Raw genomic sequence first — 25,674 nt, 5'->3', positions numbered from 1 at the left:
ATTTTTTTGGTTAGAATATATTTTTTAATTTATAATTTTTGTTTGCATTACTTTTGAGGGAGTTCCTTATGAACACAGCAACATTATCAAAACATAGCAACATTGTTTGATGCACTTTTCATAGTTTGATTGGGGAACAGTTGAAAAAAGAGCAAGAACAGCTATGGGTGCCAGGGTTACTTCTTGATGGGGAGGAGGTAGAGAGGATCCAGAGACGAGTGACCAAGATGATAGCAGGTCTGTGGAATGAACCTTATGAGAACAGGTTGAAGATTTGTGGGTTGCACAAATTGATCGATAGGCAGAAAAGGGGTGATATGATTGAGACATTCAAATTACTGAAGGGTTTCTATAAGATTAATCCAGAAGATATTTTTGAGAATAGGACTGGTGGTGTGGAGAACTAGGGGCCATACATGGAAGCTGGGCAAGAATGTGGTTAGCAGGGGTTTTAGAGCTAGGTTTTTTACTTGGAGAGTGGTGAATGAGTGGAATAAGCTGCCAGAGTCTGTTGTGGGTGCTATGACCGTGAATGAGTTCAAGGTGAGGACATATGATAGATACTGTGTGAATGTCAAAGAGTTGTTCTTGACATGATGTTAGGGCCTCCCTCGATGAGTCTGTCGACTCCTTGGAGTTGCCCGAAATAATAATAATAATAATAACAACAGTGAACAATCTCCTTACCATAATACAGTCTGCATAGCACTTTCTATACAGCTGCTTGGATTCTCCTTCCAGAAATTAATCAGCAGAATATTTGAGAAGTATTATGTATCAGGTAATCAAGAAGCCTCTTGACTAATTATATCATGTTTAGGCCTAAGTACTATCGGAAGCTAGCCTGAAACTACTTCACTGCTGTTCCAATCAAATGGGGGAGGGTTAGGATTTTTAAGTAAGTTTAACATGCCCCTGAAGGTATCATTCACAGTACATGAAAAAGAGGAGGAGGAAAAGGGGAAGTCAAAACAGCAGTCGAGACTTCCTTCTGGTTCCTTATCACAAATACTGGACACAACTTCTTTACCTCAGTGCTTCTACCTAGCTTTAGCACACATCTAAGAGGCACTACCACCACAATAATAACCCAAAGATAAAGCTTTCCTCCTGCCATTATTCTTTATCTCTAATTGTTGAAGAGATGACCAAATCACCTCCTGTTATATGAAGAACAGCTCAATGTGTGCTTTCAATAAAGGACATCAGCAGAATCATGAATAGCTAGAACATTGACAAGTCCTCAAGAGAATGAAGATGATATCCTAATCTCTCCTCTCTCATTCCTCAAAGCTTAAAATTTATGCTCCAGATATTTTTGTTGTATGTTTCCAACCCACAAAAGGTTATAAACATATAGTAGATAAGTATAAGTACTGTGATGGGTTAAGGATTTAAATTTTTTTTTTTTTTTCAAATTTATATTTTGCATAGTTAGAAACTCTCCTGTAGAAACCAAACAGGGAACCACTTCGGGCCTCCAATTAGCATGCTATATTGTCTTTACAATAAAGTATATACTTTTTTGTCTTTATGATTGTAATCTCTTAACAATAAAGACGATTGTCTTTACAATCGTCTTTATACTCATTCAGCATCTACTCTACAGCATGGAAAGCCAGAGAAAGAGAAATTAAGCTAGTCATCAAATTATAGTCTCTTATCATGAGCCTGATGGGCAAGTGGACAGAATTGCTACATTTTGTTTTATACATTCAAATTCCTCTATGTCAATGTTTGTGCATAATATCCCAGGTATCAGATAAATTTCACAGCCTGATATGAGACCAAAAAAAAAAAAATCTTGCCGACAGTGTTGCCATCTATGGTCGAGACCGAGAACTTTTCAGACCACCCTCGTAAATGTAACTGCCATAATGGATCAAACAGAATATAACAGAAAAATGAACAATCTCCTAAAAGACTCCTTCTAATTAAAGTTATAGATTAGGATCACACTAATTCTCAAAAGAAAAAAAAGCGTACAAATTATTTTCAAAAAATTACATCCTGACTAAAGAAATTATTTTAAAAAAAATCAAAGCAATTCCATCTTAAACTAGCTTAGGTATATGGGTCCCAAAAATTTATAAATACAATATTCCCCTTATCCTACAGTTGTAGCATAGTCCCACACCTACAAATTTGCCATGGACAACTTGTTCACTTTCATTAAAAATTCTGTTCACTTCAGAACTTTAATAAAAACCTTATACTTAGAAATTCATACATCATAATTAGGAAGACTATTCTCTTGTTGTCCTTATCCCACTGGCTGGAGAATGGTAAGGAGATCAATAGAACATCATTAAGCTTAGAATATATGTGCACTACATGGTTTATCTGGACCATGCCTTACTTCATGTAATACACATCTGTTATATTATCTGTAGACTGGTCCCTCTCCATTTTTCTTTCCTTTTTTCTTCTCTTCTTGCTCCTTTCCCCCAATGCTATTAGAGTATTCAAGGACTAGGGGTGAATCTTTCCTCTTTTGCTATTTCATCTCATCTTAGGTGGAAAGGGCCTCTGTAACCCTACCACTTTCTTCTTGCAGTGACTTCACTCCAAAATGCTAATATGGTTGTGCCTTATAATACATCTCATGTATTATACAATCATCAAATGGTTACTCTTGAGATTGTCTGTAAAGGATGGATAGGTATAAAATTGATATCCTGAGAATTACAGAGACCAGATGGAATGGAAAAGGTCACTTCAAAAGACAGGATGGTAAGCTAGTTGTTTACTCGGTTGGTGATGCAAAGCATCATGGGTAGTTGTGATGCTGAAGATAGCTTAAGAAAGAAGCCTTCTTGTTATAACCCTGTTAATGATAGGATATTTTCTATTAGACTTAAGGCTCAGCCTACCAATGTATCAATTGTGGTAGTTTATGCACTTCACATGGATAGGCCTGAAGAAGAGAGAGAGAGAGCGAGTGAGAGATTCTATGAAAATTTACAGACTGTTTTAGACTCCTCACTCTCTTCATCAGGCCTGTCCATGTTGGGTGCATAAAGTACCATTAAAACTACCAAGGAGAAACATACTTTACATCTTAGGGGACTTAAATGTAAAAGTGGGAACGAGTATGAGAGTATCACCAGAGTGCGGCATGTTTAGTCTGGGTGAACGTAACATCCATGGTGAAAGACACTGTTGGAATTTGATTTTGCCCATGCTAACAGATTAGTTATTATCAATATCTGCTTCCAGAAACACCCATGATGGACCTATACTTGGATATCTAAAATTGATAGGTCAAGGCACTAGATTGATTGCATCCTGGCTCTCAAGCGGTGGAAGACAAGCATCTCTAATGTGCATACTTGTCCTGAAGCATATTGTAGTATAGACCATCAGCTAGTAGGATCCAAAGTAAGACTAAGACTGAAAACGTACAAGAAGTCAGGCCCATCTCACTAGAGTGGATGTTAGAGTAATTCCTAGTGGATTCACAGAAGAAACATCAACTTGGATGGATGATTTTTTTGAAGACCAATGAGGAAAACTCACCAAAAATGCTTTGGGAAGGACTCAAGGTGATAATACAGGATACAGCCAAGAAGTATCTTGGGCCAATAAGAAGTACAAGAGACCCATGGATATCAAATTAAACATGGGAACTAATCAAAAGAAGGTGTTTGGAAAAACAAAGAGACTTGGGGACTGAAGAATATAAGACATTACATAGAGAAGTCAGAAGAGCCATCAAGCAGGACAAGGAAAAGTTCTATACTAATAAATGTGAAGAGATAGAGTTCCACATGAGGAGACACAGTTATAAAAGGATGTTTTATTTAGTTCATAATCTAAACCACAAGTTTAAGCCCAAATTGAATGTCATCAAAGATCAGAATGGAGCATTACTAACAGAAGAATTGGAAATCGAAAACAGATGGAAAGAATACTGTGAGGAGCTGTACAATTGAGTGGATAAAGAAAATTTGGAGGAGCCCTCTCACCAGGAAAATTCCAATTTGGAACATTCTCCAATGAAGTTGAAAGAGCAGTTAAGCAGCTTAACAGCAATAAGGCCCCGGGTGTAGATGGAATCCCTGCAGAGTTAATTAAGGCCACAGAGGATTGGGGGGAAGGGGGGGGGGAGAGTTAAGAGTGTTTCCTAGATTGATTACAAGGATATGGGAGGATCATGGCCTAGAAACTGGAAGAAGTCTGTTTTCATACCACTACAGAAGGGAGAAATAATGGCTTGTAAGAACTTTAGAACTATTAATTTAATATCTTATGCAAACAAAATTTTATTGAGGATCATGCTAAATAGGAATGAGGCAGAAATGTCCAAGGAACAAGTACATTTTAAGAAAGATAAGGGCATCAAAGATCAGATCCTTTGCCTTAGACAAATCATAGAAAAATATCAAGAATTCAGACTCCCTCTGGTAATGTGTTTCTTAGACTACTCTATAGCATTTGACTGTGTTCAGCATGTGAAACTGTGGGAAGTAATGAAAAGAATGGGTTTTCCTCAATGCACTATTAGGTAGATGGGCAACTTGTACAGGGAGCAAGAAGCCACAGCAAAAACAGGTGTTGGATCAACTGATTGGCTTCAGGTTGGAAAAGGAGTTAGACAAGGAGGTTTACTTTCTCCTCACTTGTTTAGTATATATGCAGAGGACATTATGTAGGAAACATTGGATAAACTGAAGACATGAATTAGGATAGCTGGTAGATTGATCAGTAATCTGAGGTATGCTGATGATACCATACGCCTCTGTAATAACAAGGAATAACTTGGACAAATTCTTAATAATGTTAACAGGATCAGTATTTACAGAGGACTTCAACTCAATCCTGGCAAGACAAAGATTATGGTTCTCAAAGGAAATAGAAACAGGGAAGCTCTTGAGAAACAAGGGTACCTTAATGGAGAAAGAATTGAGGAAATTCTTTGTTAGCTTGGCTGGCTGAGTGGTTAGCGCATCTCCTCTCTAGTTAAAAGGCTGAGGGTTCGAATCCTGCCATGGGCATGGATGTTTGTGATTGTCTGTGAAAATACTAGTTGTGGTCGGCAATAGCTGGCATTGGTGTAGACGTTGTTCATTGTAGATGGAGCTGGTGATGGAGACAGAGTTGTAGAGCAAGTGCCCTCCCTCGATGAGTCCATGAACTCCCTGGAGGTTTATGTAATAATAATAATAATAAATCAGCAAGTTTGAGTACCTGGGATCCATTAGTAATGTGAAGAATTGCTGTTCAGAAGATGTCAGAAGAAGATTAGGAATGGCTAAAACAATAGTCAGAGACTTGTCTAAAATCTGGAAGGGAACAAAATGTCTAAAATCTCAATGGAAACAAAGTTGAGGATTTTGGATGCAGTTGTTTTGCCAACAGTGATTTATGGATGTGAGACTTGGATAAAGAAGTTAGATGAGAAAAGAATAGCTGCTGCTTTTGAGATGTGGTATTACAAAAGCTGTTGAGGATATCATATATTGAAAGGTGTACAAATGAATGGGTGTTAGAAAAGATCAGTAGAACTTTAAAGATACGTAATGATAATGACAGAAGAAAGTTAAAATATTTTGGACACATTGAAAGGATGGAAGGAGGACTTCTCAGAATACTAACAGAAGGTAAAGTTCCTGGAAAAAGAGTAAAGGATAGACTGCCAGTGAGAGGGATGGATGGTGTGTGTGGAGTGACTATCTTCAGAGAGTTGAAGCCTCCAGAAATGCATACAACAGGACTACATGGCGAGGCCTGGCATGGCACATCACTGAGAATCGGAGTGACCATACAGCATCTGTGGATTCCCAGTGAACATATGGATGACATGGTTTATCATGTGAAGAAGAGGAATTAGTATTCTGTCATCAGCCAAGCTAGGAGAAAGTGCACGAAGTCCAGGAATACTAAAGCATTGGAATTACAAATTAATTGATGGATTTCCATGTGGTGAAAAAATTGCCCTTTTTGTATGTGTGTCATATCCATGAGAGAATGCAGATGTATATATATATATATATATATATATATATACAGGGTGTTCGGGATAAATTTGACATATTTATAATTAATTATATTTTTCCGTAAGTTACATGTATTAACACACACTTCTCTTCATTTAAAAGGTTGGACCCTTCTTCATTCATATACAAGATGTCAGAAAGGATGGATAGCTGGAACCCACCTGAATCATGGAAGAGAATAACTTGTATCATGATGATTCGTGCCGGCCATCAAAATAAGGATATTTCGACTGCTGCCCAATGCTCCCTGAATACAGTAAAAACAATCAGGCATGAACTAGAGACTTGCAATGGTGACTACGAGGATGTAGCAAGAAGAAAGATCCCTAGCAGACGATCTGATTGCGTTCGTACAGCAGAATTCCTCGCAAATCTGCAGGAACAGGTGTTGAAGAACCCTGGCATTGGAATTCGGGCTTTGTCACGTGAAATGAATGTTGCAGCCTCTACTATGAAGCTTGCACTCAATGAAGACCTCCGCTACTACTCATACAAGCGCCGCAAAGGTCAGCTGCTTACAGAAAAGGCCCGTGAAAAACGTTTGATAAACGCGAAGAAACTTCTAAGCAGAGTGAAACATCCTGCGGAACCACAAACAATCTGGTTCTTTTCCGATGAGAAAAACTTTTGCCAGGATCAAAAACACAACACGCAGAATAACAGATGGCTTGCATACAGTACAAAGGACATTCCTCGTGTAATGCAGACTAAATTTCCCCAAACTGTGATGGTTTTCGGATGTGTATCCTCTGAAGGCAATGTGATGCCTCCGCATTTTTTCCAAGAGGGCCTCAGGTTGACTTCAGATGGCTACGTGGAGTTGCTAAACACTGTAGTCAAGCCCTAGATAACAAGGGTAGCCAATGGTAGGCCGTATGTATGGCAGCAGGATTCGGCCCCTTGCCACACCTCTGGGAAAAGTCAAAAATGGTTGTCTGAAAATTTCTACGACTTCACCAGTCCAAATGTTTGGCCTCCAAACTCCCCAGACCTTAACCCCATGGATTATTTTGTATGGGGCGCAGTTGAAAAAGACACCAATCGCACTTCCAGTAATACAAAAGCCCAGTTAATGGATAAAATTAAAACAGTGTTTGCGGCCCTTCCCAGGGAGACTGTAGCATCAGCTTGTTCGAGGTTCCGAAGCAGGATTGAAGCTGTGATCGATGCTAATGGTGGTTATTTTGAGTAAATCTTGTTGATAGTATTGTAATTAACTCTGCCTGTAATGTTTTTTGTCAATTCATTAAATTTAATAGATACAAAGAAGATTTTCTTTTTCCTTACGAAACTGTCAAATTTATCCCGAACACCCTGTATATATAGCCAGCCAGCCAGCCTGGTTGGCTGAGTGGTTAGCATATCCACTCTCCAGCCAAGGGGCTGCAGGTTCGAATCCCACGTAGACATGGATATGATATATTTGTGATTGTCTTCTCCCAATATGGAATGGGTCACCATGGGAGTAGTAGATCCAAAACTTCCTGCAATGGGAGAGGCCTTCACCATGCAGTTGATAGAAAAATAGGCTACAAAATTTTATTTTTCTATCAAGTAGTTTGTTTTATACAGTTGTTTGAAGTAAAAGTGTTGTCTATATCCCATGAAATGGATAAAATTAAGTATCGTGCAGTTATAAAATTCTTTGTAAAAGAAGGTTTAATGGCAAAAGAAATTCACTAGAAGTTCATAAAAGTTTATGGGCATTCTTCTCCTTCGTTTTCGACAATTAAGAAATGGGTAGCCGAGTTTAAACATGGCCGTACCAGTCTTGAAGATGATTATTATTATTATTATTATTTCGGGCGACTCCAGGAGTCCTTAGACTCATCGAGGGAGGCCCTAATCATCATGTCCACACAACTATGCGATTACATTCTCACAGTATCTATCATACCTTGCCTTGAACTCGTTCACCGTCATAGCACCTACAATAGACTCTGGCAGCTTATTCCACTCATTTACCACTCTAAAAGTAAAGAACCCAGCTCTAACACTCCTGCTGACCACACTCTTGCCCAGCTTCCATAGGTGTCCCCTAGTTCTCCCACCACCAGTCCTGATCTCAAAAATATCCTCTGAATTAATCCTATAGAATCCCTTTAGCAATTTGAATGTCTCAATCATATCTCCCCTTTTCTGCCTATCAACTAGTTTCTGCAACCCACAAATCTTCAACCTGTTCTCATATGGTTCATTCCATAGACCTGTTATCATCTTAGTCACTCGCCTCTGGATCCTCTCCACCTCCTCCCCATCAAGATGGAACCGAGGTGACCAAATCTGGGCACAGTAGTCGAGATGAGGTCTTATCAAGGCTCGGTACAGAGGTACAATAACTTGCTTGTCTCTGCTCGTCAAGGTATTTTTCAACAACCAAGTGAGTTGATGAGCTGATTTAGCTACTTTTGCAATGTGCCCCCTAAACTTCATCTCCCTATCCACCAATACTCCAAAGTCCCTGGCCTCATCAATCTCTTGGAGTACAGTTCCACCAATGTTGTATACTGCTGTTAGTCTTTTCACCCCCAAAATGCATAACCTTACATTTTGTCACATTAAATTGACATCCATTCTCCTTAGCCCAGAACTCCAATCTATCTAAGTCATGCTGCAAGACTTTGACATCTTCTGCATTCACTATTGCCCTACCCAACTTTGCATCATCAGCGAACAAATGAATTGTTCCACTTAGATCCTTCCCTATATCGTTAATGAACAGATTAAACAGCAGTGGTCCAAGAACAGAACCCTGCAGCACACCACTAGTCACAGGCCGTCTTTTGGACTCTACTCCTGAATAAACTACTCTTTGATATCTCTCCATCAACCAACCACCTATCCATCTCACCAACCCTATATCCATTCCCATATGTTGTAGTTTACGGATTAGTATTCCATGTGGTATCCTGTCAAATTTTGGACATCTTCCATGATCCACATGGAAGATGTCCAAAAAAGAGTAACACCACCAGAAATCATTGATCAGGTGCACAATATGGTACTGGAACCGGCGAGTCAAAGTGCGTGAAATTGTTGAGACTATAGGCATTTCAAAAGAACATGTAGGATATTTTGCACGAAGAATTGTAAATGGAAAAGCTTTGTGTAAGATTGGTGCCGCACTTGCTCACATCAGATCAAAAATGCATGTGCATGAAAATCTCTGGAAAGGATTTTCATGCACATTTGCTTGGAGCATTTCAACAAGAATAAAACTGATTTTGTGCATTGATTTATTACTATGGATGAGACTTGGATTCTCCATTATACACCAGAATCCAAACAGCAGTAAAAACAGTGGATAGAAGCCAGTGTCAAAGAACACAAAGTCGGTTCCATCAGCAGGAAAGGTCATGGTATCGGTGTTTTGGGATGCTAAAGGCATTTTGTTTATTAATTATCTTGAAAAGGGCAAAACAATAACTGGGTAATATTAGTCAGATCTTTTAACTAGGCTAGATGAAAAAATTTGTGAGAAAAAAATTTGTGAGAAAAAAATCATTTTTCATCAGGACAATGCACCTGCCCACAAAGGTATTTTGGCAATGTGAAAATTAAAGGATCTGCACTATGAATTGTTGGAACATCCTCCCTATTTCCCAGATTTTTCTCCCTCTGACTTCTGTCTCTTCCAAAAACTAAAACTCTTCCTTGCTGGTCTGCGTTTTTCTTCAAATCAAGAGGTGATTGCTGCTGTAGAGGGGTATTTCACAGATCTTACTGAGAACCACTACAGGGATGGGATAATGTCACTGGAGCATCGCTGGAATAAATGTATTAGTCTTAACCCGGCATTAGTAAGGTGGGGGTGTTACAGACCCCAAAGATATAGAAAGAAATAATTGTGACACTTTTATCTATCAATAAAAATGTTATACATATCATTATCATAAGCCATTGTCAATCCACTGTAGAATGAAGTCTTTCCAGGATTATTCAAAAATTGTCTCTCCATGGTCTCCTTTCTGATGATATCATCAGATTTACATCAATCCATCGTAATTTAAGTAGGCATTGTGGTAATTTTACTCTTGTTGAATTCAATCCAGTACATCTTTTGTTCATCATTGACCTTGTCTTCGAGCAACATGCCCAGCCCGCTGCCACATCAGATGTTTCACTCTTCATATGATGTGAGAGACTTTTGTTTGATTTCTTATCCACATATTCCTTTTGTGATCCAGTCTTTTGATACCAAGCGTACTTCTTTCTATACTGAATTGTGTTGTTCTTAATTTTTGAATTTACTTTGCATTTCGTCTTCACGTCTCACAGCCATGTCAATATAGGAAAGAATACATCAGTTAAATTCTTTTCTCTAAAAGCAAAATGGTAGTTGACTTTTAAATATTGACTGTAATTTTCCAACTGCATTCCATCCAAGCATCGTGCATCTTTTAATTTCATTCGTGACATTTTGTTCCATTGATATCTGCTGTCCTAAGTATATGTAATGATCTGCTTGTTTAATTTCCTCATTACTGATTTTTATTATTTCTGGTTGGACATAACTTGGGTCTTCTTTAGACCAGCTGTTTTGCTAACAATTTGGAGTTGATGGATATGAGTCTGTAATTCATGCACAGCTGAACTTAAGATGATGTCATCTGCAAAGCAATAATGGCTTAAATATCTTCCATTTATCTTCAGACCTTTTTCTTCCCAATCAAGAATTTTGAATATTTCTTCTAGGCATGCCATAAATAATTTTGGAGATACTGTGTCCCCCTCCCCTTATCCGTGGGTTCACTATCCACAGTTTCAGTTATCCGCAATCAACCCAAGTCTGAAAATTGTAATACAATTTATAATTAAATCAGCAAAATGGACATTAGAAAGTTTCGTAAGTTGACCTGAGAGCATATGAGAATACAATCCTCCGTATCCCTGAGTTGCATTAGCTTGCACTACTTTTCAGGGATGCCGAGGACTGTATTCTCGTATGCACTTAGGTCAACTTACGAAACTTTCATAGTTTCTACAAACATTTTGCTTTGAAATAATGTTGAATCTAATATCCACTTTGCCTATTTAATTTTACATTGCTGAAATGAAGCCATACAGCTCTTTCTTTTAGTAATTGACAATTCGTAAGTTTTAAATTGCATACCGTTCTGAGTAGTTCTCAGTTATAAGATCGACTGTCAAGGTATTATCACAGTGTCGGTCTTCAAGTAACCTTTTACTTATGCTAAGGTTGCTAAGATTCCATTCACATTCAGATAACTTTTATTACAGTATGTTGTTACAACTGTTCTATTTTATTATAAGTTATTGTTGTTAATTTTAATCTCTTACTGTGCCTAATTTATAAATTCAACTTTATCATAAGTATGTATGTATAGGAAAAAAAAAACATAGTATATATAGGGTTCAGTACTGCCGTTTCAGGTATCTGCTGGGTGTATTGGAATGTATCCACACAAATAAGGGGGGGGGGGATACTGTATTACGTGCCTACGAACCACGACCAGTGGTCAAAATGGAAGCATCCTTGGAACAGCGTTATGCGATTAAATTTTGTGTGCGTTTGCAAAAATTGGCATCAGACACTTTTAACATGATACGCAAAGCTTTCCACGATGAAGCAATGTCGAGGGCAAGTGTTTTTAGCTGGCATAAAACTTTTAAGGAAGGAAGGCAAAATGTGGAAGATCTTGAACGTGATGGAAGACCTTCAACGTCCATCACAAAGACAATGATAAACACAGCAGCGATTATCATCAAGAAGGATCGCAGAATTACAGTACGTCAGCTGCATCTTGTCCTGAATATTTCTCTGGGAAGTGTTCACTCAATCATGGCTGAACATTTGGGACTGAAATGTGTTTGCGCCCGATGGATTCCCAAACTCTTGACACCGGAGCAAATGCAGTATCGAGTGGATGTGTGCACAGAATGGAAAGAAAGCCTGGAACAAGAAGGCGACAACTTCTTAAAACGCATCATTATAGCAGATGAAGCTTGGTTGTATCACTATGACCCTACAATGAAACAACAAAGCAGTTATGGAAGCATCCGTCTTCGCCCACCCCCAAGACAGCAAAAACTGTAAAATCGGCTGGTAAAGTTATGACCATAATGTTTTTTGACTACGAAGGCATCGTTTACCAACACGCTGTAGAACCCGGGAATACTGTAAATGGCTCATACTATGCGGATGTTTTACGGATGTTTTACTTATTGCACCACGATAATGCAAGGTCACATATTGCTGGTGGTGTAGTTTACGTTTTGCAGAAGAACAACATAAATATCCTACATACCCTCCATACAGTCCTGATCTCGCAACGTGCAATTTCTGGCTGCTTCCTCAGCTCGAGAAACCACTAAGAGGTTGCCATTTCGCAAGCAACAAAGCATGTGTAAAAGCTGCAGAGGCGGTTTTGAAAGAACTCTCAAAAAACGGACTTTCACATGTGTTCAAGAAGTGGACGCAACGTTGGGACAAATGCATCGCGTCTCACGGTAGTTACTTCGAAAAAGACCATGTAAATGATGACGATTAAAGGTAATCTGTTTTCTGTATAAATATAGTCTTATAACTTATTGAATAGCCTCTGTATTTATATGCTAATTTGATGGTCCTGATGTTTAGCTCCTCTGTTTGCTGGTTTTTAAATGCTTTCAGTATTACACAAGTTTCTACTAAATCAAAAGCTTTCTCATAATCAATAAAACCAAGATATAATTGTAACTGATATTCATTGCACCATTCGATAATTAATATGGTCCAGTGTACTAAAACCAGTTCAAAGGCCTGCTTGTTGTTTCGGTTGTGCTAGGTCTAGAGTCACACAAACCCTATGAGATAAGACTTTTGTAAACACTTTGTAAACCACCAATAGTAGACTGATGAGTCAGTAATTCGTCATATCTTCTACTTCACCATTTTTGTGTATCAGAATTAGAACACTATTTTTCCAAGTTTTTGGTGTATCTTACACACACACACACACGTATTTCTCACGACTTTTGGCAAGAACAGCTTATATAACTGGTAATCTGCCAAAATGCGTGCACGTGACAGTGAAAAATTCAACAAGAGGTATGATAGATAGATAGATTTTTTTTTTTAATTAAACTTGATAAAATATACATTGGAAGATAGATAACAAAAGGACTATTTGCATATTATAAGAATGTGTATTACAGAGAAAAAAGGATTTTTTTTTTAGATATACAATAGAAATCAGGGGAAAAAAAACAGGATACATTAGTGGTAGACAGGATGTGTCTTTTCAGTAAGAGTCAACATTACAGTTCAGTTATTTTTCAGCTGAAGTGTGTTGTCATTGGCAATCCAGAAAGCAGTACCAGTTGGATTCCACTCCTCTATGAATTTTGCAAGAGTTCCTGTTTCTTTGTAATAATCAAATTCCAGTGAAAGCCTGCTTTGTAGTTTCTGATGTAGGCTATACATGAGAGTTTGTTCCGATTCAGTGATGGATGGGTGCTGGTTATTTCTTGTGTGCTTAAGGTAGAAACTGGAAATGACGGCCTTGGCGCAGATGAAGAGGAAATTGCATATTCTGTGTTTGCTCTCTTCTGTATGGACTAAATTATAGTATTCTTGGCTGTGTGCATAGTTACAGGTGCTAGAGGCTGTATTCAGGGAGTAGATGATCATCACTTTGTTTGCAGGACAGGTTAGATATGTGTGTTCCAAGGTGCCTGAAACTTCGCAGAATAGAGACTGATCCGATGCTCTTAGCTGAAATTTATGGAGCTTAGTTGGAGTTGGTAAGATGTTATGCCATAGTCTCCGTTGTATGTCAAAATCTGGTTTGGCACACTTCGATTTATATGGACGATCCCACTGAAAACTGAATGCCTTGTAGATGAGAGGGTTAAGGATGAATATACGAAGGGTGAAGTTGGAGGCACTGATATGAGGAAGTGGTATATTTTCTTGTAGTTGGAGGGAAGAATTGAAGTGAGGCTTCAGATGATGCAAGATGAATGGTAGCCTCCCCACAGTTTCTAGAAGAAATACGGATTCACTGTGGTGTAGCGATATCTGGGAAGGCTTTTCTAATAGCAACTTGCATCAGTTGATATTGCTTTTCAATTTTTGAGTTTTTCAATGATAGGCATGTTAGTGTTTTCCAGTTTAGCATCTGTGTCAGAAGGTCTCCCCTATGATTCTTATTCCTGCCCAGTTCCATGTAGGGAAAAGGAAGGGCTGGTCAGTTGTGAGACTTGTTATGTTTCTGTTTGAAAAACAGTGGTTTTGTTAGTACAGCTGACTCTGTTGATCCTGTCAGTGTGTGTGATGAAGTTCTGTGTTTTTCCACCGCTGTAGAGCATCTCTGCAAAAATGAGGTAGTTTAGGAGGAGATGGTGCAGAACTGGCCATTTGGAGGATTATTGAAAGCGTGAGTCCTCTGGTGGATGATTTCGTGATGTGATCGAAGGTGCATAAGTATGATTGCACTGAAGTATCTTGAGGAGGAAGATTATCCTGAAGGATCTAATCTTGTTTTCAAGGGAAATCAGGCCTTGACCTCCCTTACTGAGTGGCTTGCAGAGTTCAGGGTATGTTGTCCAGTTAGTTGAAAGTTTATTTTTCACTTGGTTAGAGTATAATAAATTTAGTTTAATCCTTTATCCAAGTGTGAGCAAACAAAGTTTGCACCTGAAAGTATCTTCAGGACTGGGGTAAGGTGATACAACACCAGGACAACTCGTTGCAAAGGTGTAGCAAGCTACCAACACTCCTGTCCCAGTATCTCCTATAATGCAAAACACATCTCCTTGCGGATATGTCTAATGTTATGCATTAAGGGAAGGGCCACTACCCAGACTAGTTTCGACCTTTATTGAGGTAGAATGGGAGTTCATGTCTTTCATCATCGGCCTTTGGAGTATAAAGATTGCTGAGGGTCAGCCAGTAGTAATAGGGGAAGTTAAAGAAAGGTAGAGTAGGATAGTAGGAGGTAAAAAGAGGCCTCAGTCAACCTGTTTAGCTGTATAACCCAGAGGTTATGGCTAAAAGGTCTGTAAAACATAATCTCCTTGCACCTGTTCGAAAAAAAAAACTTAAAATTTACCTTTCATTTTACCCGAAAAAACATAACTTTCGATTACATTAATCTAGGTGTATGGAGACGTCATCTCGTAATCCCTAAAGAAATAAAGAAAAATGTTTGTTAAAATTTGGAACTTAGATTATTCTTAGACTATGCCTTACAACTGAAAAAAAAAATAATAAAAATAAATAAAAAAATAAAATAAAAAACTAAAAAAAAACTGCGATAGCAGGATCTGTATTGAGGTGGACTTTATCAACCAGAGAACCGAGAGTTGGGGGAAGAGCCCGGCCCGAGTGATGCAGCCCATAAGGAGCTGCACCGCCTCGCTGTAGGCCTTCGCAGCTCGGGTTCTCAGGTCTGCCCCTCCTATGTGGACTAAGTGTGGATACACAGAAACAAAACCAAAAAAAAAAACTTAGAAGGGGATTTTTTTTTTAGGTCATATTTGCCCTCCAATTTTTAATCGCTATCTCAAAGTCTTTTACCACATTTTCCATCACTGTGAGTACGTGTACTGACTCTTCATCATTTACTTTCCATATTCTCTTCAAGCTTTCATTCCATTTTGTTTGGTGGTAATTGAAGTTATCCCACTTCATCCATATACTAAGACTATCTAGCTCGTCTTTACATTGCAAACAAGTGTCTCCTTTTTCCTGTATAGCTGTATGGACTTTGTGCCTTATCTCGGGTTTGTCCCCAAGATCGAGTAGGATTCGTCTTGTTATATTCGAATTTTCGTATGTGGGATTTTCTCCTTCTACCAGTTTTGTAATGGGGTGAGAAGAACCGGTATTTGTATCTTCTGGTTTTGGATCATTTCCTTGCTCTGTGTCCTCTTCTGATGAGGTTTCTTCCTCATTTTCTGTGTTGTTTCGTGTTATTATCTCATTTCCTTCCTCGTCTTCTTCCGAACTTGAGGCTTTTATTTGGCTTTCAATGTCTTGTTTATTTCGTTTCATTTCTCCTTCTTCTGGCGTGATGGGTCGTTTTGTTGAACTGGTATTGATTTCCATTTCCTCTGTTTCTGTGCTGTCATTGTTGCCTTCCGATTCAATGGTGTAAGATTTCTTAGTGTTCCGTTTCTTTTTCTTCCTAATATTCCCTTCTGCGTTCCTCCCAATTATTGCCTGATTTCCTAATGTGGTCGTTGCGATAGCTTGTGGTTGGAGGGCTGGAAAGTCTTCTGATTCCGTTGTTTGTGGTTCGTTTACTGTTTGGCCGGTAGTTCGCGAGTCCTGTGATGTGAGTTTAGGACTGATTACTGGAATGGCTACTGCCGCAGGTGTTATGGAGCCTCCTGCTCTTTCTGCAAGTGTCCTGTTAGGATAAAAGTCTATTCTATGGGATGTGTTCCCACATTTACGGCACGGTGACTCACATTTATCCAATATGTGTTCTGTCGATAAGCAGTTGCAGCATTTGTTGTTTTTCGGGCAGTGAGCGGTAAAGTGGCCCAAAACGGTGCACCGAAAACATTGTTTTCTTACTCCTGGATAATTGACTATTACTTTTGCTGAGCCTAAAAAAATCAAGTTGGGGATTTCTGTTTTCATTTCAATTGAAATGCTCACTTCCCCTGATTTCCACTCTGGGATATCTGTGCCTTGTCCGATTGTTATGTTTCGGACAATCCCCCACTTTGAAAAAATGGTTTTAATGCTTTCCTCCCCTTTCTCTAGATATTCGAGTGGAAACCTGTCAATTTTTACGGATTTTAAAATACTCCCGACTAGGAAGGGTAGGTATTTTCTTCCTTCACATTCTATGCCTTTAAGGAGCGTTTCCCTTGTCTCTATGTTGTTCGTTACTATTTGGAATCTTCCCGCCCCCCGTAAGGGGTAACGTCGCTTTGCCGATGTTTGGGTCAATTTCGATTCCGAGGGTACGAACTCTTGGCAAGAATTTCGACATTCTTTAAAAGCAAACACCTTACCAACGGAATAGCAAATTTCAGTCCCCGAAAGGAAATGACCTAAAACGGACCTGCACCGATTGGAACGAGGCCGCAAAAAATAAAAGCCAACAAAAGAAAAACTAGAAGGGTTCTTACCAAACAATACTGGAATAGGCGCTCTCTCTCGGGAATTATTCAAGGGAAATCAGGCCTTGACCTCCCTTATTGAGTGGCTTGCAGAGTTCAGAGTATGTTGTCCGGTTAGTATTGTTCCAGAGGAAGCGTTTGATTTCCTTTTGAATATGATGGATAAATTCTTCAGGGGGTGTGAGTAATTTGAGGGTATGCCATAACACACTCACAGCCATCTGGCTAACTATTAGTACTCTTCCTCTAAGTGAAGACATGGAACGAACGCTGTTCCATTTACCTAGCACCTGTTTAAAATGGTTGTGCAGCTGTCTCCAGTTCAGAGTGTTATATATTTTGGTGTTGCCAATGGTGCACACCTAAGTATCTTTGTCCTTCGCTTGACCAGGTACATTTGATCAGAGAATCATTTCTAGCCTTCCATTTGCCTGATCACAAGCCTGTGGTTTTTGCAGAATTTAATTTGGCCCCTGAGGCTTCTGCATATAGTCTGTGTGCTTCCTCGGTGTCATTTCTTCTTCATTTCAGATTATTACAGTGACGTCATCGGCATATGCTGATAGGGTAATTTTTTGATTTTTTGATATGGCTTTATCATGCTGGTTCGTTTGGAGATGATGGTGTCGTGTACTCCTTTTAAGAAGGATTCTATGGCCAGTGTGTACAACTATCTGGAGAGGGGACATCCTTGCTTGATACCTCAAAAGTATGACAAAGTGTGAGTGAGTCTGTTGTTGATTTTTAAACAGAAGTGTGCATCTCTGCAAAGCAATTGCACTGCTTCAATGATGAGAAGACCATAGCCAAATGCCTTTAGGACTTCATAAAGGTACTCATGCTCTACCCTGTCGAAAGCCTTCTCCTGATCAAGGCTGACGAGTACTAGGTTTTTATATTGACTGTTTGCGATGCGGATGAGATCTCTTATTAAATGGAGGTTATCATGCATTGATCTTCCTGGGACAGAGTATGTTTGATGTTGGCCAATAACTTCAGGCAGTGTTAGCTTTATTCGGTTTGCTATAACTTTGGAAATGATTTTGCAATCAGTATTAATTAGGGAGATTGGACGCCAGTTTCGGATATCCGCGTGGTCTCCCTTCTTTGGTATCAATCATGCTACTGAGGTCGTGATGGATTGTGGGAGCCCACTGAGAGAAGTTCCATGTTTTTACTGGAACTTTTTCAATAGTTTGTTATTATAAGTTCATTATAATAGTGTCTACTATGGTGAGAGTTATCAATAATTGAAGTTTTGAAAATAATCATATAATGTAATACTCACCCTGAACATCAACTTTAATATCCTGTTCTATTACACCAATGTCATTTCCAGCTACACATGTATATTTTCCTTTATCTTTCACACTGACACTTAAGATTTTTAAATTCTTATCACCATCAGAGAATTCAATATTTGAGAGTGGTTTGGACATAATAAGATCACCATTTTTCAGCCAAGTAATAACGGGTTCTGGATTACCAAATACTGGGCAATAAAGTTCAATGAAATCATCTTCTTTTACTTTGTGATGTAAGATTAATTTGCTGACATCAATCCTTGGTGGAACTATAATAAATATTTCAAAAGAATCAAATTATAAGTTATATCTCATTATAACTATTATTCATAAATTCACACCTTGAAAATATTATAATTAATTTACTGCAACTTAAGGCTATTAGGCCAGTATATTAAGTATATTAATTACGTGTGTTCTTTGAGTTGTTTGCCTGTATTGGAGTGGGTGGGACAGAATTTCTGCAATAAATAAAATCCTATACTCTATATGACAATAGGTAATTTGCAGTGAGTTAAAAAGCCCTTATAAAGCCCTCACATCCTGGAGTTCAAATGACACAGCCCTTGAAACCGAGCTCAAAGACCTCTGCAACAACTTTTTTTTTTTTTTGCCAATAGCCAGTCCATATAAAAGAGATAAAATATTATATGCAAACCCCCCCCCATCCCCCTTACATCCAACATACAGTATCACAGCAAAACCATTCACATTCCATATATTAAGGTTACATAACAAAAAATAGCCAAAGTTCTCTGCAAATATGATCTCCATTCTACTTTCGAACTTTTCATTCAGCTAACTAATTTCCTACATTCTCCGAAAGAGTGACTACATCTTTTGAACATCCTAGAGTGGATAAAGTTTCTTATGCCTGCAATTTAGGCTATTTTAGGGTAGACTTGTCGATCAGTTAAACCCCAAAATGACAATGCCCTAACCACTGAACTAAACCACATCCTCATCAACACTTTCTCAGCCAATAGCTACTCCCCGCTCCCCAAAAAAAATCTAAAAAATATTGAAACCAGTAATCCCCCCCTTCACAACAAGGATTACTCTAAATCCATTAGCCTTCCCTACATCCAAGAAACCTTCGAAAAAATTACCAAAATCAAAAAAAAAAAACATAACTTGACCTCTTGTTATAGACCATATAAAAAATTGGCGTCCTTTATCCACTTCACTAAAGACCAATCACCTCCCTTAGACCTACCTGGTGTATACCAGGTCCCTTGCAGCTGTAAGCTGTCCTATTTTGGCCAAACAGGCAGGACAGCGAATATCAGAATTTCAGAACACAAGGACTACATCCGTTTTCACCAGTACAGCCAATCTGGTCTTGCAGACCATGCTCTGGATACTCACCACAGAATACAGTGGAAGAAAGCAACAGTTATACACCGTAGTAAATTCAAATTTTAAAACTATTCATGGAATCAGCCTCAGCCCTAAGAAACATGCCAAACCTCAACAAATTTGGTTGCATGAGACTTCCCCAAATTTGGGATATTTTCATTATAAACATATCATACATGAAATTTGCCTATTTTTTTTTTATTAAAAAAAAATAAGCAGATTTCCTCTTAAGACCAAACTTGTACAGGGATATGAAGGCTGATTAAAAGAATGCAATTATACAAAGCCTCGTAAAAAAATAGGAGGAGATATGGTTGAGATATTTAAGTTGGTAAAGAGTTGTTACTGAGTTAATGTGGAAGAGATTATGTTTATTTCACTTATTTCATAATATAATTTGATACAAAAAACATATCACATAGAGTTGCCATGGCAGCTCTATGTGATATGTTTTATGATCAGTGGAGGTGGCATTCAATGTGTTGGCCTTTGTGCATGGCCAATAACTGATACTGCATAGAGCATTGTCTACAGCAGAATGTAACTGATTTGTTAAAAAGGTTTCACACATAATGTACAATTTTGTCTTTAAAATCCTCCTAGTGAAGAACTTTGCCCTGATACACCATGTTTCAAAGTATGGAGAAAAGGGGTGGAACAAGAAGCCCCCACAAGGAAACTGTATAAGGAGGATGTAAGCAAGGGGGTGAGGAGCAGTTCCTTGTATAGAGAGGGAATAGCAAGTGGAATGCATTGCCTGATAGTTTAGTGAATTCAAATTAAATGAGCGAGTTTTTTTGACACCATGGAGGACTGGAGTTAATAATAATAATAATAATAATAACAGATGCTCATGCTTTAAGAAAGCATCTCTAATGAATGTTTCAGGCTTATTAAAGAATCCAGCATTGATCGATGCTTTCAAGCAGCAGATCATATGGATAAGGTAAAGGGTAAAGGTTGTTGCTATCCAGAAGCCATAAAATATGAGAGTCAAACCACTTTTTCCAAGATCTTGCAGAGGCATCTGGTCAGAGTTATTAAATGACAATCTGTTGGATTTTGAATAATTGTCCTTTGCCAGGAATATGGAAATGCATTCTCACAGAAAATTCTACTGAAAAGGTAGAGCAATTCATGGAGAATGGTGAAGACATTCAACAATCTCATAAATAGATTTATCTGTTCTTACAGTACTTGGTTGACTGAAGCAAAGTACTTTCAGTTTTTCTTTGCTGAACAGCCTGTTGTAAACCTCCATACCTTTTGGAGTGAAAAATGGAATGTGATGTTTTTAACTGTTTAAAAATTTTACTACTTACAAATTCCTCACCTTAAAAAAGCAAATAATAAATTTAGTTTAATCCTTTATCCAAGTGTGAGCAAACAAAGTTTGCACCTGAAAGTATCTTCAGGACTGGGGTAAGGTGGTACAACACCAGGCTACTCATTGCAAAGGTGGAGCAAGCTAACATCTTTCCTATCTCAGTATCTCCCATAATGCAAAACACATCTCCTTGCGGATATGTCTAATGTTATGCATTAAGGGGAGCATTAAGACTAGTTTCAACCTTTATTGAGGTCTCTTCAGTGGGAGCCAGGCCCAAGTCGAGATACCAGGCAGAAGCGTTAGCAAGGTCATCTCTACCTATATACCACCTATGTTGTACCACCTTACCCCAGTCCTGAAGATACTTTCAGGCGCAAACTTTGTTTGCTCACACTTGGATAAAGGATTAAACTAAATTTATTATAGCCTAACCAAGTGAAACATAAACATTCATAAAAGCAAATAGATTTTAATCTATTTGCTTTTTGAGGTCTCAGGAATTTGTAGAAGAAAGAAGAGATTGTAGACATTTTGGCAAAACTTGTCCCCAAGTCCCCAAGTGCATCTATAATTGCTTCTGAGTGAGAAACTGTTCAGGATAGAAAATGTGGGTGCTGTACATCTACCCTTTTTTCCTCTGGATATTTTCCCAGGCTTTGGTGTTGATTGATCTGGTGATAGAAGATGTGATTCCACAAATCCTTTTGGCTCTGATGGTAGATGTGTCATGCTCAATGGCATGCTTGAAAGCAATTAAGTATTATTATATTGTAGGATAAGTGTAGAAAATACACCAAACTTTTTTTTTGGGGGGGGGGGTTTCTGGGCCACTGTACATTCTGAATTCATTGGTGGTTCAAGAACAGCAGAAACTGACTTGATGTTCTAGGTACTGCAGTTCTGGCAGATAGGATTATATATTCAGTAACATGATTCATTGCTATTTGACAGAAGAGGAGCTGAATGTTGCAGAATCTATCTACTTCTACTAAGGATGAGTAGACATTCCAAGTTAGTTTGATCCCTTTTCCATTGTAATATCCATGATGGAGTACATGGTTGCTCATGTAAGCGAGAGATATGGGAAAATGATTTCTCCAACAGATGTTATTTTAAACTTCCCACTTAAACAGTGGAAACAGGAATTTTGAACAAAGTTGGTAGCAACTGAAGTTAGAGAGATGTGGTAGAAAGTTGTAACTTTTGATTTCTTCAGGTGAGGAATATTATGAGAATTACCAGCAGAGCTCTGTACTAGGCCACTACTCTTTAATTTGTAAATTAATGATATAGGGAATGATTTAAGGGAGGGGGGCAATATACAGTTATTTGCTGCTGATGCAAAAATGGAAGATTTGATAATTGTGATATATATATAATGGTACAAGCATCTCTTAAACAATAAGTAACTTTAGCTGTTTAGTAGGAATATATCATTATTTTTAAGCATGTATTATGCAGACTTTTCTCTGATGTTAGTTTCTGCCCTACCCTGCAGAATACTGTACATTTAAAACAAAAAAACATAAAGCTGTTGTTCAGAGTAAGGTTTCCAACTGCAGTATAAGTAATTTTTTTAATTGTGAAAACCAAGAGTGAAAGGAAAAAAGAGTTATCACTGGCAGCGCAGGAAGCAACCTTCGCATATCACACAGCAGTGCATAACCACAGCTTTAACTCCATGGATTGCACAACAACCGTTGTGAAAAAAATTTTCCAACGATAAATTCAGGTGTTTGCAAACAAAGTGCAAGACAATAATAACCAGTATTATTGCACCATTAGCAACAAAGCAGATTGAGGAAGAGCTAAAAGAAGTTCATTTTATATCAGCACTAATTGATTCATCAAACCACTTTGACATGAAATTAGTGCCTCTGGTCATTAGATACTATCATCCAGAAAAAAGGTGTGAAGGTGAATGTGCTGGAGTTAGTTAATTAAGGTGGTGAAACTTCAGAACTTTTATTTTCTTATGTGTTGGAAGTGTTACAGAAGTTGGATTTCCTGAAAAAGGCTATTGCTATAATAAATTTAGTTTAATCCTTTATCCAAGTGTGAGCAAACAAAGTTTGCGCCTGAAAGTATCTTCAGGACTGGGGTAAGGTGGTACAACCAAGTGAAAAATAAACTTTCAAATGCTATATTAACAGATAATACAAACTTTGGTGGAAAAAAGAGAATGGGAAAGGATAATCTATACTTCAAAATGCAAGAAAACACTCTGAACAATTTAATTGGAATTGGTTGCCCTGCAAATGTGATACATAATGCTGTGCAGACTACTTCAGATTGCTTATCTATCAATCTTCAGTTAATAATTAACAAGATTTATCAACATTTCCACATACAGGGTGTTCGGGATAAATTTGACAGTTTCGTAAGGAAAAAGAAAATCTTCTTTGTATCTATTAAATTTAATGAATTGACAAAAAACATTACAGGCAGAGTTAATTACAATACTATCAACAAGATTTACTCAAAATAACCACCATTAGCATCGATCACAGCTTCAATCCTGCTTCGGAACCTCGAACAAGCTGATGCTACAGTCTCCCTGGGAAGGGCCGCAAAAACTGTTTTAATTTTATCCATTAACTGGGCTTTTGTATTACTGGAAGTGTGATTGGTGTCTTTTTCAACTGCGCCCCATACAAAATAATCCATGGGGTTAAGGTCTGGGGAGTTTGGAGGCCAAACATTTGGACTGGTGAAGTCGTAGAAATTTTCAGACAACCATTTTTGACTTTTCCCAGAGGTGTGGCAAGGGGCCGAATCCTGCTGCCATACATACGGCCTACCATTGGCTACCCTTGTTATCCAGGGCTTGACTACAGTGTTTAGCAACTCCACGTAGCCATCTGAAGTCAACCTGAGGCCCTCTTGGAAAAAATGCGGAGGCATCACATTGCCTTCAGAGGATACACATCCGAAAACCATCACAGTTTGGGGAAATTTAGTCTGCATTACACGAGGAATGTCCTTTGTACTGTATGCAAGCCATCTGTTATTCTGCGTGTTGTGTTTTTGATCCTGGCAAAAGTTTTTCTCATCGGAAAAGAACCAGATTGTTTGTGGTTCCGCAGGATGTTTCACTCTGCTTAGAAGTTTCTTCGCGTTTATCAAACGTTTTTCACGGGCCTTTTCTGTAAGCAGCTGACCTTTGCGGTGCTTGTATGAGTAGTAGCGGAGGTCTTCATTGAGTGCAAGCTTCATAGTAGAGGCTGCAACATTCATTTCACGTGACAAAGCCCGAATTCCAATGCCAGGGTTCTTCAACACCTGTTCCTGCAGATTTGCGAGGAATTCTGCTGTACGAACGCAATCAGATCGTCTGCTAGGGATCTTTCTTCTTGCTACATCCTCGTAGTCACCATTGCAAGTCTCTAGTTCATGCCTGATTGTTTTTACTGTATTCAGGGAGCATTGGGCAGCAGTCGAAATATCCTTATTTTGATGGCCGGCACGAATCATCATGATACAAGTTATTCTCTTCCATGATTCAGGTGGGTTCCAGCTATCCATCCTTTCTGACATCTTGTATATGAATGAAGAAGGGTCCAACCTTTTAAATGAAGAGAAGTGTGTGTTAATACATGTAACTTACGGAAAAATATAATTAATTATAAATATGTCAAATTTATCCCGAACACCCTGTATATTGTGTACAAATTGAGAAACTTAAATCATTTTATGAATTCACAAACACAGAGTATAAAACTGTTTTGGGTAGTAGCAAGACAAGATGGCTCTCTCTTTTGCCTGCAATCCAGAGGGTTACTGACATGTTTCCTTCATTGAAGTCATATTTTCTTTCTATGTCATATCAGTCTCAAAAATTTCTTTGAAAATACACTTTCAATTACACTCCTGCATTTCCTTGCCAGCCAGTTAAAAACCTTTTATGATACCATTAAATATATTGAAAAGCAAGATATAACAGTAACTGAAATGAAGGATGAAACAAACAAACTGGTAGAAAGGTTAAATTATAGGAAGGCAGAAAAGTTTCTTACAACTACTGTGAGAAAACAGCTGCAAGAATTGGAAAAAGAAGGACACATAACAGTTGAAAAGTTTGAAAGCTATGCAGTAGATTTCTACTGCACCTGTATTGAATATATTCAGGAGTGGTGTACCATTTCTCACACTTCTTCAGTCTATGGATTGGATTAATTTGAAGGGAAAAGATCCCTGTGACTTGGAAGAACATACAAGAAAGCTACATATTCATGCAGACAGTGTCACCAAGTTTTACTGTGAATGAAGAGGACTTATTTGATGAGTTTGTATGTGTGAAAAAAATATTGTGAAAACAAATTTGAATTGTGGAGTGAACAGAAGGATCAAAGTGTCAGTGATAAATGGCGTGAAATGTTTGCACATTTTATAAAGCAGGGTATAAATTCTGGGAGTATTAAATGTCTAGTTAGTTTTTTGTTTAGCAGTGCCAGGAACTAATGCAGCTGTTAAACGTGTTTTTTCATTAATAAATGAGCTCTGGAAAGATGAAAAAAACAGACTTAAAATTGAGACAGTAAAAGTTTTAATCATTGTAAAGACATATTTTAAGAATTTCTCTTGTGCTGAATTCTGTGAT

General features: G+C 38.2%; 1 protein-coding gene across 1 annotated transcript in view; it reads right to left on the bottom strand.

Moving 5' to 3' along the window:
• The window catches only part of LOC150104025 (hemicentin-1-like), a 427,367-nt gene that overhangs the window by 352,443 nt on the left and 49,250 nt on the right, over positions 1-25,674 (bottom strand). Inside the window, exon 3 of the mRNA XM_090396384.1 lies at positions 18,370-18,654. Within this exon, the coding sequence (XP_090252510.1) occupies positions 18,370-18,654 (285 nt within the window). The remainder of the gene's footprint in view (positions 1-18,369; positions 18,655-25,674) is intronic.

This window comes from Typopeltis vanoorti, chromosome 8 (genome assembly GCF_054136105.1).
Source record: "Typopeltis vanoorti isolate ZY-2024b chromosome 8, IOZ_Tvanoo_1.0, whole genome shotgun sequence".
Taxonomy (NCBI): Eukaryota; Metazoa; Arthropoda; class Arachnida; order Uropygi; family Thelyphonidae; genus Typopeltis; species Typopeltis vanoorti.
Note: the sequence above shows the minus strand (reverse complement) of the source record. Positions and strands in the feature narration are given on the sequence as shown.